Source organism: Poromitra crassiceps (genome assembly GCF_964638095.1).
Source record: "Poromitra crassiceps genome assembly, chromosome: 1".
Classification (NCBI taxonomy): domain Eukaryota; kingdom Metazoa; phylum Chordata; class Actinopteri; order Beryciformes; family Melamphaidae; genus Poromitra; species Poromitra crassiceps.
This window is the reverse complement of record NC_139623.1, coordinates 115,556,224-115,571,228: the sequence shown is the minus strand read 5'-3', so window position 1 is coordinate 115,571,228 and position 15,005 is coordinate 115,556,224. Positions and strand designations below refer to the sequence as shown.

At 46.7% G+C, this 15,005-nt stretch overlaps 1 protein-coding gene across 1 annotated transcript in view; it reads left to right on the top strand.

Annotated features, from left to right (window-relative positions):
- Window positions 1-15,005, top strand: part of bbs9 (Bardet-Biedl syndrome 9) — a gene marked incomplete at both ends in the record, with an annotated part of 588,136 nt that overhangs the window by 115,520 nt on the left and 457,611 nt on the right. Inside the window, one exon of the mRNA XM_083636722.1 lies at window positions 2,755-2,884. Coding sequence (XP_083492848.1) covers window positions 2,755-2,884 — 130 coding nt within the window. The remainder of the gene's footprint in view (window positions 1-2,754; window positions 2,885-15,005) is intronic.

The following is a 15,005-nucleotide window of genomic DNA, read 5'->3' as shown; positions in this document are numbered from 1 at the left end:
TCAGACGCACCACCTTTCCACAAAATGTATTGTCGGTTCAGGGAGGCATCAGCTGGAACGGCCTGCCAGCCGAAATAAGATAATGCCCAACTTTTGCGTCTTTTAAAGTTCAACTCCAAAAGTGGCTCATCGACAAACAAACCTGTGACCATTTCTGAATGGGTTCATGTTTGGGCGGTTCTGAATAGAACCTTTTTAACTAGGTTTGTATTTCTCTTGCTTTTTGTTGCTATATTATTGTGGTTTATTTTATAGCATACTGTTCTTTTTCTACTTGACTTGTGCTTTCTTATTACATTGTTGTTGCTGTTGCCTGTTTGTATTGTGTTTGTTGCCTGTTTGGGACTACGGATGGAAATTAGCATTCTTGCTAAAATCCGGTGTATTTAATGTATGTATTGTTCATTGCTGTCCCTTCCTTCAATCTGGGAACCCATAGTATATTTCTATTTGAAAAATAGACTCTGGGACAGCTCTACCGTTTTCCCCAGCTTCCTGTACAGCGCGCCTCTCCTGCCACCGTCACTTCCTTTTCCACGTCCGTGCTCCACTGTTTACAGTCTAAATAGCAACCTGCACCGTGACTTTCCAGTAACTTTCCACTGTTGTTGTAAGATGAGTTGACGTCTTCTTTGCAGTGTGTGTATGCGATAACGTTATTAGCAAATACCTGAAATGGACACGGAAAAGGAAGTGACGTGGCTTTTGCGTCACTTCCGCTTTTCTTTTCCACGTCCGTTTCGGCTATTCACTAATAACGTTAACGCATAAACACACATACATTAATAAATAGGTGCACTGAATACCCAGGTATTTGAACTAAAATGAAAAAAAAACATTTTTGGGTTCAGCTCGACTTTAAGATACATCTGGAAATTAATGGCAAATTAATTTCCTCATTGGCGAGAGACTGGCACGCTATGGAGAGAGCAGCTCACACACATGCACACACAGCACGGGTGGTCATGCGCACCAACGCACACAAAACTGCACCGCTTAGTTCAACACCTGGTGTGATTTTTTGCTGAAACGTAACATGCCAACTCTCTTTCTGGGCTGAATGAGAGGGGAGATGGAGAGCAGGATGAGTAGATGAACACAGAAAAGTGGGGGGAGAGGAGGAGAGGAGCAATGTGGTGAGAGGAGAGGAGGTGCTGGGCTGAATATGAAGGTAGCTTTATAATTAGCTTGTAATTATAATGAAGAAGGTGTGTGTGTTTGATGTGGCACACACAGCTCCAACACACGCACTCTGTCATTTTGACCCCTGCCTACACCGCCCTGGTGACCACTGCTGCTCTGTTATAACTCTGTGTGTGTGTGTGTGTGTGTGTGTGTGTGTGCGCAGCCTTGTGTGTGTGTGTGACGTTGGCGAGGCGTGTGTTTTGCGTGTGGCCGTCGCCTCAGATCTCCCTAGGTGGTGGCCGCACTATTGGTGGGATCGGCTGGACTTGTGTGTGTGTGTGTGTGTGTGTGAAGAAAACCATAACAAGTATTTATATTTGATGTCTAGGGAAAGTGTATGTGTATGTTGGTCGTGTGCGTTAGCTATTTTTGCTTTTACCGCTCCAACTAGAAAGGCAACCTTGTCTAAAAAAAACTTCAAATGACAAAATTCTATATTCAGCCCAAAGATATATAATTTATTTAAAGGATGTTCCACTCATTTTGAAACGATGTCTTCTTTATTAAGACAGTGAGGAAAGTAAGGCAGCCACAGGAGGATTTCCCTGCATTTTGGGGCAATACTTTAAGTGTGGTTACAGAGGCGAGGGATTTAACCATTACTCTATGATAGATGAGAACCCTATTTTGTCTTTTGCCACCAGTGACTGCTTAGCTTTCCCCTCCCTGGCTGGTCTGGTCATTTTTTCACCCTTATTCCTTTTGCAACTTGACACAACATGTGTTTTTTTTTATTTTTTTTTATAACTTTGTTTATTCGTTTTTCTTAAGAAAATAAAGACATCACCAAAAAATACAATACAGAACATACAATACAATACAAATAAGATAAAAACAAAATGGTGGTGATACACAAGAAAGGTTACATACATGATATCGAATGCAAGTTATATGGAGATGACGGAAGACACAGTCTCATACATTGTATTTACCCAACAAGTTGACAATGGGTTGCCAGATTTTCTGAAATACCCCTTCTCGGTTTGAGATAGTAAATCGGATCTTCTCTAGATGCAACACATTTCCTACTTCCTTAAGCCACATATCAAATGTAGGACAATTCTCAGATTTCCAGGACTGTAGCAGCAGTTTTCTGGCTAGCAGAGTGGATAGAGAGATGGCCTGGGCCTCATATCTATCTCTCACCCTGCCCGGCTCAACTACACCAAACAGTGCAGTTAGAGGATCAGGAGGAAACTCCTTATCAAAAGCTTTAGAGAGAAAATCAAATAAATGACCCCAAAAAGTTTGCAACTTATGGCATTGTATAAATAAATGAGATAGAGTTCCCTCATCTTTCAAGCATTTCACACAGAGGGGTGAGGAATCTTTGAAGATCCTATGCAACCTAGAGGGAGAAAAGTGCAATCTGTGCACTACTTTGAATTGTATCAAAGCATGCCTAACAACATGTGTGTTTAAGAGTTGTTTGAATTATTGTGTTCCACTTTCCACTTCCACTGGGTATTTAATGTGTGAAAATTGAATGACAGCAGTAGAAAATACTGAGACAAAGTCGCCAACATTGTCCTTTTCCTGACTCTGTATCTCCCTGTCTGGTCTCCATAGTGACAGAGGGCACCACCAACACGTTGCTGGGCAACCACACCAACATGCTGCTGGTGTACCAGGACGTGACTCTGCAGTGGGCGGCCCAGCTGGCCTGCGTTCCCTTGGCCCTGCGACTCGCCAATTTCCCGTGAGTACAACCATCACCACCACATCTGATCTCTCAGTCTGGCTGCATCAGGGCCCCCACTGAGAGGATTAGAGAGGCGTGGCAGGAGGAACTTGGTGTTGATTTACCTGAAATGATATGGGACAGGAGTCTATCTGTGGTCCAACTCTGCTCAATTAACAGCAGGCACCAGTTGATTCAATTTAAAGTTGCTCACCGTCTTCATTATTCCAAACATAAGTTGCACACAATCTACCCTTCTGTCTCACCACTATGTGATAGGGGTCAGAGGGCACACTGTCTCATGCTTTTTGGTTTTCCCCTTTGCTATCCGGATTCTGGGCCAACATATTTGACTGGTACTCAGTCTAAGGCCTATGAAATAACCCTTCAGTTGGAGGCGGAACTCGCCATCTTCGGCTGCTCGGAATCCTCACTGCTCCATCCTACAGCTGTGCAACAGTCTCTGATGTTGGGGATGACTGTTGCCAAGAGACTCATTCTGAAGGAGTGGAAGTCCCCCTCTGCTCCTTTCAGCTGTGGCTGACGGACATGGTCTCAGTTGTGCATATGGAGAGACTCAGGTTCCTGAGGACCAACTCACTTAAGAAATGTTCGACTATCTGGGACCCGTTTCTGGCCTACTTTGACAGAGTCGGGGGTGACGGGTGACTCACCCAGCTGACCTTTCATGGAGCCCTTGCATGTGATCCCATGCACAACATCTCTTACAAGCACATAAGCACATTACGCTGCTGATAGCACCACATTGTGGTCTTGATGATATATGTATGTTTATTCCTTTTTCATGTGTACGAGCCTGTTTTTGTTTTCATCTTCTGAAAACTGAAAAACAAAACAAAAGGATCTCTCAGTCTGAACAGACATGGCTGCTCTGTGACGAACCTCTACTGGTTCCAATGGCTGGATAAAAAAAATATATCGATATTCATTTGACAGAACTGATATGAATTCATAAATCCAAAAAGCTATCTGTTAATATGATGCCTTTTCCCGTGGATGCTTGAAGCTTTAACCCCAGTTAGACTCGTATGGTGTGGTTCTTAGATCAAGATCTCGTAAACATCTGTAAACATCAATTAATACATTTTTAATAATGCACCAGGTTAGGGGGTTCCTTATACAGTTTACATTTTCTTTGAGAATCTCTTTCATATCCAAACAAAATTGGTATTGGAACTGAAATATTGATATTGTATCGAATCGGAAATCAAATCGAATCTGGACCTTGTGTATCGGAATCATATCGAATCGGGAAATCAGTGGCAATACCCAGCCCTGCTGGTTCCTGAGGTTACAATCATAAAGGAGTCCCATAGGTTCCTTGAGGAATGCCTTCTTAAAGGATTCGTGGACTCATTATTGTCTGGACCTGACAAATAATATGGCCATAGCACACGGACACACCACACCAGATCCAGTAATTAGTGCTGTAAGTGTATCAAAATGGGTCTTTTTCACATGACAACCCGGGAAGGTTCATAACCCATTGCACTACTTCTGCCAAACTCTAATATAAAGGGGTTCCTTCCAAGAACCGTTGAGGGTAGAAGTGCTGATGAAGCCCTTTAGTGTTGGTTTTTGGGGCATTTCTCCTTCATTAGATAGGACAGTAGGTACTGTAGACAGGAAAGGTAGACAGAAAGGGCTTTTCCATAGTCACCTTTGGCCTCGCCGTGCCAAGCAATTCAGCTTTGATTTCGCTTTCGCTTTCCATTAAAAAAAAATTATGTGCCAAGCCGCGCTCGTCATGGACCTACTCAAAGGGTCATGGGCCAAAGCATGCCAGACCTGCCTCCAAGCCGGACCTGCCTCCAAGCCGGACCTGCCTCCAAGTCGGACCTGCCTCCAAGCGGGCTGCTGTGACATCTCGCCAACTGCGGCCAACCAGTGACGACCCCACTTCTAACTTCCCACCTACCCCCCCTCAACTGTGCTGTGAGGAAAGCCATGTGAAAGCCATGTGTCTGTGCTGGAGTGGAGAAAGCAGAGAATGTTGTTTTTAAAAGTCCCTCTGTGTTTTAGCTCTCTGTACTTTTGTAGCTTGAATCGTTAGGGTTGTGCTACAACCGAAAAAGTATCTTTATATAAAACCAAACCACCTACCGACAGGTGGCGTGGTAACCCTGGAACTGAGGCGGCCACCCACATTCCTTCCACCCAGATTCCAGGGGGCCACTCCTTCTTCCAGCCCGCCTGCGCAACGACGCATCGACGCAGCAAGGCTGGGTAGTGAGAGCTCGTAAAACCCGGGTTTTAGCACAACCCTAATGTTTTACTTCGTTTCAAACTCAAGCTCTCACTCTAGTGCCAAATTCAACCGCCCTTGCTGCTGGGAGCACTCCTCAGAGCGACCCGAGAGGCATCGGTGAACAACGGACGCATGGCGAATCGCCCATGCCCAACCGTGTGGCATTTGGAGAGGCAACGACACTACCTTCTCGCCATTGACAGTACCGCCAGCGCGAAACGCGAACCGGACACGTCAAGACTGTAGTACCTAATAAACATGTGATGAGAGGACCATGAGGCTGCAGCGCACATGTCCTCCACCGATACACCGCGCAATAATGCGGAAGACGTCGCAACGCCCCGCGTAGAATGCGCCTTGATACCTTTCGGGGGTACCTTACCCGCGGCAGAGTATGGCAAAGCAATCGCCTCCACTATCCAGTGTGATAAGCGATCCTTGGAAAGGGGTCCGCCCCGGGGGCCCTCTGCCCGAAACAGACCAACAACTGGTTTGAAGTGCGTAATGAGCCACGTAGGCCGAGAGCGCCCTTACGGGACACAGCATGTGCAAACGTCGCTCCTCTGTGGGCCAGTCCCCGCAGAGACTGCGGGGACTGGCCCACATCAAGAAGGCTCTGAAGGAAACAGAGAACTGGCCGCACACCACAGTTCACTGGATCCACGCCTTTGTCCGTGCACCAACGCGAAAAGACCCACCACTTGTACGTGTACTGAGAGCGGGTTGAAGCAGCCCTAGCACTCTGAATAGTGCACACCACATTATCGGGCAAGCCCTGGGCTAGCAAATGGTCCCGTTCAGGAGCCAGGCTGCTAGCTTCCACCTGCTGGGGGAGGGGTGGAGTACCTCCCCTTCCACCTGGGATAGAAGATCCGCCCGCAATGGCAACGCCCAGGGCGGTCCTTGCGCCAAGGAGATCAGGTCCGCAAACCATATCTGCTTGGGCCAAAAGGGGGCCACTAAAATAAGCCGTAGGCGCTGCTCCCTCACCCTGTCCAACACCTGTCGGATCAGGGGGATCGGGGGAAATGCATAGAGCCCGTCCCGGGGCCACGCGTGCGCCAGCGTGTCGTGACCCAGCGGGGGGCTGTCCTCTTGGATCGAGAACCACAGTGGGCGGTGCGCCGCGTGCTGCGAAGAGATTGACGTGGGCATGACCGAACCTGGCCCAAATCTGTTCCACCACCTGAGGGTGGAGGCACCACTCCGTCTGACGGGGATTGCCCCGAGACAGCAGGTCGGCCCCGAGATTCAGCCGGCCTGGCACATGAACCGCTGACAACGAAAGGAAACGGGATACGCCCACAGGTGAATCTCCGCCGCTAACCGGTTCAGCGCCTCTGACCGCACACCGCCCTGCTTGTTCAGGTGGGCGTCCGCAGCTGTATTGTCCGAGCGGATCAGAACATGGCGAATCGCCTCCAGCTCTAACACGTTTATGTGGCGGAGCTCCTGAGCTCCCCACCGGCCGTTTGCCGAAAAGCGCCCGCAGAGGGAGGCGTCGGTGTGAATGACCAACCTGAGTGGGACCCCATTACCTCTCGAGAGGTAATGGGGGTCCGCCCATATGGCCAGCGCCCGCCGGGCCAGACACGTCAGAGGAACCCTGCGATGATGGTCCCTGGCCGGATCCAGGCGATGCCTGAGAAACCAGATCTGGAATGGGCACATGTGTAGCCTCCCCAGCGGGAGCACATGCACCGCTGAGGCCCCAACATGACTGATGCACTGACACGGAGGGACACAGACTTAGCGCCTTTGCCGTCCGCACTGTGCGAGCCTGTCGCTCTGGCGAAAGGCGGGCCAGCATGGCCCGAGAGTCCAGCTCGACCCCCAGGAAGGTCGCCACCTGCGCTGGGACGAGGCAACTCTTCTGCCAGTTCACCAAAAACCCCAAGGTCTGCAGGTGATCTGTCACCATCTTGGTGTGTTCCATGGCACGGACCCTCGAGTCCGCCACTATGAGAGTGTCGTCGATATAGAGGAAGACGCAAATCCCAATTGTGCGGAGGGGAGCCAGGGCTGTCTCCACGCACACCGTGAAGGTTTGTGGGCTCAAAGACATGCCGAACGGCAGGACACAGAATTGGTAAGCCTTTCCCAGGAAGGAATACCTCAGGTATTTCCTGTGCCTCTGAACCACGGGGACATGGAAGAACGCGTCTTTCAGATCCATGGAAGTAAAGAAATCCCCCGGCCTCAACGCATTGAAAAGGCGGGGGAAAGAGAGCATCCGGAAAGGGAACTTCCTCAGCGTCTTGTTGAGACGCCGAAGGTCCAGAATTGGATGCATGGAACCGTCCTTCTTGGGCACGACAAAGTACCTGTGATAGAAACCCGAGCGCACCTCTGCCTTGGGGACCAAGCGAATCGCCCCCTTGGCGAGCAGTAACCTCCTTGCAGAGTATGTCCAGGGACCTCCCCTCCACGGCCGAATTGGAGACACCGTCAAACGTGGGTGGAGGTCTGGCAAACTGGAGAGCGTAGCCCTTCCGAAGGGTGCGCAATAACCATGGGGTCGGAGAACATATAGCTCCCAGGCGCTGAGCCAATGATGGTCTCTCGTAGCCAGAAGGAGCGGAAATCGCACCTTTGGTCATGTGTATATTGTTGGGCACCGGGACCTGATCCGATGCCCCGATGGGGGGAGAAAATGGGGGGAGCAGGCCGTGAGAGGCTGCGCCCACCCACCGCATGGCCAGCTCCGTAGATGCTGCATGCCAGGGGAACATCCCCTATGCAAACCCCGACTACTGACGCACCCTGTGGGTGCGCCGGATCGGAGTAACCCTCCCGCCGCGCGACTTTCACGGGCTGGGAGGACTGCGGGGACGAAGTCCTCTTTCGAGCCCGACCGCACACGGATATGGGACCCGCGGGCCCCTGTCCGGGGGCGTGGTCCATAGGAGAGCTTCCGACCGACAATGGGCATGTGGCGCCATTGATGGGCAAGCCCTAAGAGAGAGAGGCCAGCTTTCTGTATGGAAAAGGCTAAGAGAGAGAGAGAGGCCAGCTTTCTGTATGGAAAAAGGCTAAGAGAGAAAGAGGCCAGCTTTCTGTATGGAAAAAGGCTAAGGGAGAGAGAGGCCAGCTTTCTGTATGGAAAAAGGCTAAGGGAGAGAGGCCAGCTTTCTGTATGGAAAAAGGCTAAGTGAGAGAGGCCAGCTTTCTGTATGGAAAAGGCTAAGGGAGAGAGGCCAGCTTTCTGTATGGGAAAAGGCTAAGAGAGAGAGAGGCCAGCTTTCTGTATGGAAAAAGGCTAAGAGAGAGAGAGGCCAGCTTTCTGTATGGGAAAAGGCTAAGGGAGAGAGGCCAGCTTTCTGTAGGGTAAAAGGCTAAGAGAGAAAGAGGCCAGCTTTCTGTATGGAAAAAGGCTAAGAGAGAGAGAGGCCAGCTTTCTGTATGGAAAAAGGCTAAGAGAGAGAGGGTAGTAGTAGTAGTAGTAGTAGTTTATTTGGCGAATGTCAACAAAAACAGGACACAAATACAGAGACAGACAATCACCGAGGATAAACACAATAAAGTATCAGACTTATTTCCATTGTGGTCCTCATAGGGGGATGGCAAAGGACCACATGTTGGATTCAAACCCGGTAAGGCCTAAACCATTATGGTACTGTATGCACTGTACTGCACCTGGTGAGCTCCCGGGGCACCCTAGAGTCTTGATCTGTTAAACCCGGGTGACACCCCCTCCCATATGAACTCATAAGTCAACTTGTTTTAGAGAACAAAATGGACCCAGCAAATTCCATTAAAAACAAGAAGGAGAAGACAAATTATCTGATGCAAAGCCACAATTAGAATGAAGGTGATATTAAGAGTTTGGTGACAACATGAGATATTCCCTGTCCCTTGTACCCTGCTAACTTTGTTATCACTAAGCGCCTCCCGGTCCATGGTCATGGATCTTGATATTAATAATTAGGGGGTCAAGCCCTGAAGGGGCTGAAACCCTATTGTTTTTGTGCCAGTTTATTATTCTCGTCCTTGTTCATCTGCCCCGACGCAAATTCCCGTGAGTTGGTAAATGGTAGAGACCTGAAATTTGGCCCAATGACAGATATTAGGTGCTAGTTTCTGCTTAAGAAATAGTTTTCGAATCAGCCTGAAGGTGGCGCTATAATCAAAGGTTTTACCTTAAAGGCCATAACTTCCACGCCGTTTGTCCGATTTTCAAACTTTTTCTTGGACATGTTCAGGTGAACCTGCTCTACAAATTTGCCTCAAGGACCCTCAAGGTCCGTCTGGAAACATTTTGAGATATTTGGAAAAGTTTGGAAAACACATTTTTTACATCTCCTCCTAGACCGTTTGACAGATTTCCACCAAAATCGCCAGGAAGCATCTATGGAGCAAGCTCTACAATCCTGATTTTTGGATTTTTGAAATCTACTTTAGTTTCGGAGATATTAGATGTTAAAGTTGTGAGGGCGTGGTCTCACAGCTAAATTGTCATAACTTCATGACCGATTAACGAATCTTCACGAAACTTGCAGGAGGTCTTCGGAGACCATCCCAGACCATGTGTGTCAAATTTTGTGCAATTCGACCAAAAGGGGGCGCCATAAACGTCAGAAATGGGCGTGGCCTAACACAAAAAAGGCAATAACTCCGCACCTGTTTCTCCAATGATCGTGAAACTTGGCAGATATATCAAGGAGGATGTCCTAGTCGAAATCAGAAGTGTTGTCATCATTGGTGAAAGTGGGCGGGGTCTATGGTGTAAGCATATAATAGCGGTAAATCAAGTCCATTCACATAATCGGTTGCAAACTTCTCAGCCTCATCTGAAATGGCATTTCTGACATGCTATTTCGCGATTTGACCAGAAGGGGGCGCCGCAGACATAAAAAGTGGGCGTGACCTAACACAAAATATGCCGTACCTTCACACCTGTTTGTAACTCCCAGGCTGTTTCTCCAATTTTTAAGCAACTGTTTTCCACATGTTCACCTGAACGTGATCTACAAATTTGCCTCAAGGACTATAGAGAGCCGCAGGAACGAGTCCGGAAATCATCGATGCTAACAGTCCTGGTTCTTCACTGTTTTCGCCTATGGGAGTTTTGAATGGGTTTTTGGCACGATGCTTCTAATAATCTCTCTGGGCAACGCTGGCTTAATCAAACGCGAACCAGTGTTTAGTAATATCATCTTCACACACGAGGACCACTTTTATGAGTTTTGAAGCTTTTACGTGCCGTTAAAAGGGCGGCTAGCTAGCAAACGGCTAAATGAGACTACACTGTTGAGTCAATGGGGATATATACGTCAATAACGTCACCACTTCAAAGGACGAACACGGAAATTCTCTTTCCCTCACCTGGTTCAGCCCCGTTCAGCCGGGGTAATCAGTGCACACATCAACAACAGTCCAGGTTGAGTGCTGACGTGACGTGGAAGCCTATGCGACAGTGTGTAGTTCTGGATTAGTTTAGCTCAAGCTTTTTACTTCTAGGGCTCGCATTTACGCTACAAAACTCATGAAAGTGGTTCTTGTGTGTCAAGATTATCCGACTGAACTCTGGTTCGCGTTTGATTAATCTTGCGTTGCCCAGAGACCGTATTTGAAGCATTGCGGCAAAAACCCATTCAAAAATCCCATAGACAGAAACAGTGAAGAACCAGGAAGTTCGGGACTTCCGCGTTCTGACTACAAAAATACGTCATCCCTGCGGCTCTCTATTAGGTGTTCAATTTGCACAAGGCTTGAACCCCTGCCATTGCCGCTTGCGGCTATATTTATTTTTGATATTCATATATATTTTTTTTTTATTGTTTATTGATTCTTATCCATTGGTAACTTAATCCCTCATACCTCATATCAACATTTCATGCTTACTCTGAATTTTAACCCCTCCAATGCCAGTTTACTGTACTTACTGTACAATACAATTTTCAGTAGAAAACACAAAATATGATTTTTTTCCCCTTCCCATGAATGCCACCTGGTGGCGGGTGGTGGGATTATCATAGCTTTTTATTGGTCACATTTTTCGCGGATTTTGTTCCATCTTCCATCTTTTGAGAATTGCAAATTTGCATTTTTTCCTACTAAGCACATACTGGTCCATAGTCATGGATCTTGATATTAGTACTTATTTTTTATATTCATAATTAACTATTTTCTTATTTTTTATTGATTCTTATCCATTGGTGACTCCATTCCTCATACCTCATATCCGTGGTTTGGCATCCGGGTGAAGACACACGCTTGAACGACGCCATTAAGGCCATGAGCGAGAGAGCACACGCTGGGCTCCACCTATGACGCTCTGATCGCCTCCCCGCCCGAGATGCTCCTTCGTCGGCATTGGATTTACTGTGCCTCGGTGCTTTGAGCATACCTCAAACCGGAAGTCATAGAAAGCTCTTAGAACGTCAGATCACGACGATATTAGAGATCTAGAGTCAATTTTCGACGCCGATTCCAGCCATGCTAGTGGCGAGTCTCTACAACGAACGGGCGCTGAGATACGACGTACTTTCAAAGAAGGTAAATTTAACGAAAAATACATGAAACTGCCAATTTTCAACTGCCAGCTAATTTTCACAAAAAACACAAAATAGCTTCATTCATCCATCAATCTCGGTCTAAAGGCTTCAAATCATTAGTTTGCACCGGAAAATCCACGTTCCCAGGTCATGTTACCATGACGATCACTGTACTGTATATTTCATATCAAACTGCATGCTTTTGGTTGCTGTGCCAACACTGATCAAATAGGGGGGCGGCGGCAAACACAATAGAAGCTACAAATGTCATGTCTTGACTCGAGCTGAGAGGTGTAAGATCAGAAAAATAATTATTTTTGGGGAAAGTACCTGGGAGTCGAAAAAATTAACATTGAAATCAATGGGAAAACTATGCAATGGATTTTGAAGCCTTGTAACTCCACCAAATGTTCAATCAACCCCAAGGTTAGATATTAAGGTCAAATTTCAAGGTATTTGGTCCAGGATGCCCGCTGAAAAAAATGAATTTTGTAAGAATTTCCTGTCCTGAGGTCTCAAAAAGGCGGTTATAATGAAAGTCAATGACCGTGCAGCCGGAACTTAGGAGTAACTTGAGGTTAATTTGAGTTTCTTGGTGCCAGGATGATTTTTTTCTAGTCCTGGCAAGGTCAATTACCATAATAAACCATAAAGGAAACCTGGGCTGAATTTCAGACGTTTCGTTCCAAGATCTTCCAAATTTCCGATATGCGATTATCGCTTAGATCCGGCCAGCCGGACCAGGAGGGTACAAGGGTTAAAAAAAATTGACACCTCACACAGTGTTTGGATAGCACGGAATGAAAACAAATTATTTTTATGATTTTTTAAGGGATGTTTTTATACAGTAGTGTTTTAAGGGAGTATTCCCCCTCCAAATGGTTATAGTGTTCTAGTAATTAGCTCATTCGTTGACATCTGTGTGTACGCTTCTGTGCATGCTTTAGTGTGTGTGTGTGTGTGTGTGCGCGCGTGTTTTAAGGTAACAGATATCCAGGCAGGTATGTGCTTCGGAAAGGGATGACACAAAGACAGAGGGCTTTATAAACAAGACTTTAAATTGAACTATGTAAGCACCCACTAAATGACACACCTAATGACATACACACACACGCACGCGCACACACACACACACACACACACACGCACGCGCACACACACACACACACACACACACACACACACACACACACACACACACTTACACAAAGAGAAAGCTCTCTCAGGCACCGGCGCACACACGAATGCATGCACACACACACACACACACACATTTTTACAGATTTTGGACATGCTGTGTCACTTTCTCCCCATTTTCTCTCCCACAGACAACACAAGCATCAAGCATAGATGCAGTCATACATGTGCACATTCAGTAAATACACACACATGCTCGTGCACACACACACACACAGATTAGCATGTGTTATTATTGTGTTTATCAGCTTGTGAAATCCAGCGTGTGATTCTCATCAGGAAATGACCCGACTATGTCTTCCAGCTGGCCAATCACAGCAGAGAGGGAAGGGCCGGCCGCAGCCAATCATGTGTCTTCCTCCAAACTACCACAATCAAACCGCAATTTGATACAATTACAATGCAAACGCAAACACGGGTGACAAACGATGTGGTCTCCGTGTGTGTGTGTGTTTTAGATGCTGGAGATAGTGTGTCTGGTTTCGTGTTTGGTTTAGTTTGAGCATGTGTTGTTTTAAGGCACTTGATAGTCATCGTCTTGTTCAGTCTATTGGTGGGACATAGTAGAGGAGTGTGGGAGAGGAACACACACAGAGTAGCTTACCACCCTTAGTTTTCATCAGTGCTTCAGTAGTGCTGGCTTTGCTTATACTGTATTGGATGATATTATTGTATTAAGCCAATTTTTAATTGTTAAAGGGGGAATCTATGAGGTTTATTGAGCTCTATCAGTGATCAGCAGGAATTACAGCAACATCAAATGACATGGGCCAAGGCAACTCTTCTCAGAAAAAGGTTAAAATGCCTTTAGTAAAATACTTAATTCACAATATAACAATAAAAACTCTCAGCAACATGTTTTGACCTACTGGCCTTCATTAGGGCAACAAGCATCAATAGAATATCATGTTTATCTTTAGCAATCTCTGGTACAGTTCACCAACTTGCTGTTTTATCCAAACCCATACTTCCTAATACATACTTCCCTTAATCTTTGAATCAAATTGATTTATTGACTCTGATTTATTGTTTCTTTCTCTGTAAAAAAATAAATAATAATCTAATAAAATAAAGAGCTCTGTAAAGAGCACCCCTGCGGGTGACCTAACAGAGCTGGATTTTTTAATTACCGTAGGTAATTAGGACCGACTAAATGGTAAAAAATTGCTAATTGGTGGCCAAAACGCCTCAACACAGGTTCAGCACCATGGAGAGCTCCAGAGTGGAGCAGCACACAGGTGCTCATTACAAAACCGTAATGAGGGTTTCCAACTTCCATGATTGGAAGTTGGAAACCCTCATTAGTGTTTTGCTTGCACCTGTGTTTACCCTGCCTTTTCGACACAAAATGCCCCCGTGAAAAGGGTCTATTGTATCTGTTTTAGCCGAGAGAAGCTGTAGTGATGTCGGTGCAGAGACAATAACACAGAAGATTTGGTTTATGGTGGAAGAGGACATCATTAAGCGTGGTGGACTGCAAGGGATTTTGCGAGCTACTGAAGTTCATTGAACCAGGCTATTGTGTCCCGTCAAGAGGCACAATAACTACCCGTGTTGAGAAGCAGTACAAGAAACATAAAGATGGGCTTAAGGAGCCGCTACGTTCAGCCGACAAGGTGGCTCTAACAACTGACTGTTGGACGGCCTTAACCACCAAGAGTTGCATCACTCTAACATGCCACTACATCAATGAAAACTGGGATTTGAAACCAGCAGTTCTGCTAACAGAGGCCATACCAGTATGACACACATCCGACAACTTATCTGAGAAGTTGAATGAGGCTGTGGAGGCATGGGGGCCAGATGGCTATCAGTCCCAAGCTTCGTGCATACTGTACATTACAGTTGGCCATTAATGAGGGCTTTGCCTGCTATCTCCAACGTGTCATCTCTGCAGCAGGGAAGCTGGTCAGTCACTTTAATCACAGCACAGTGGCATCTAAAGGCTGTTACACACCAAGAGCAATGCGAATAGACAGCACGAAATTGCGATGCAATTTTGACCCACCTGTCAATTACAGCAACAGATGTGTGCACTTCGGAAGCGAATCTCTGAAAAACCGACCTTGGTCCGAAAAAATAAACGCTGCAATAACGCTCAGTGAAACTTTGCCATTGGTATGCACGGTTGCATTGACTGATATAGGTTCAGAAAATATTATTGACGTGCGATTAA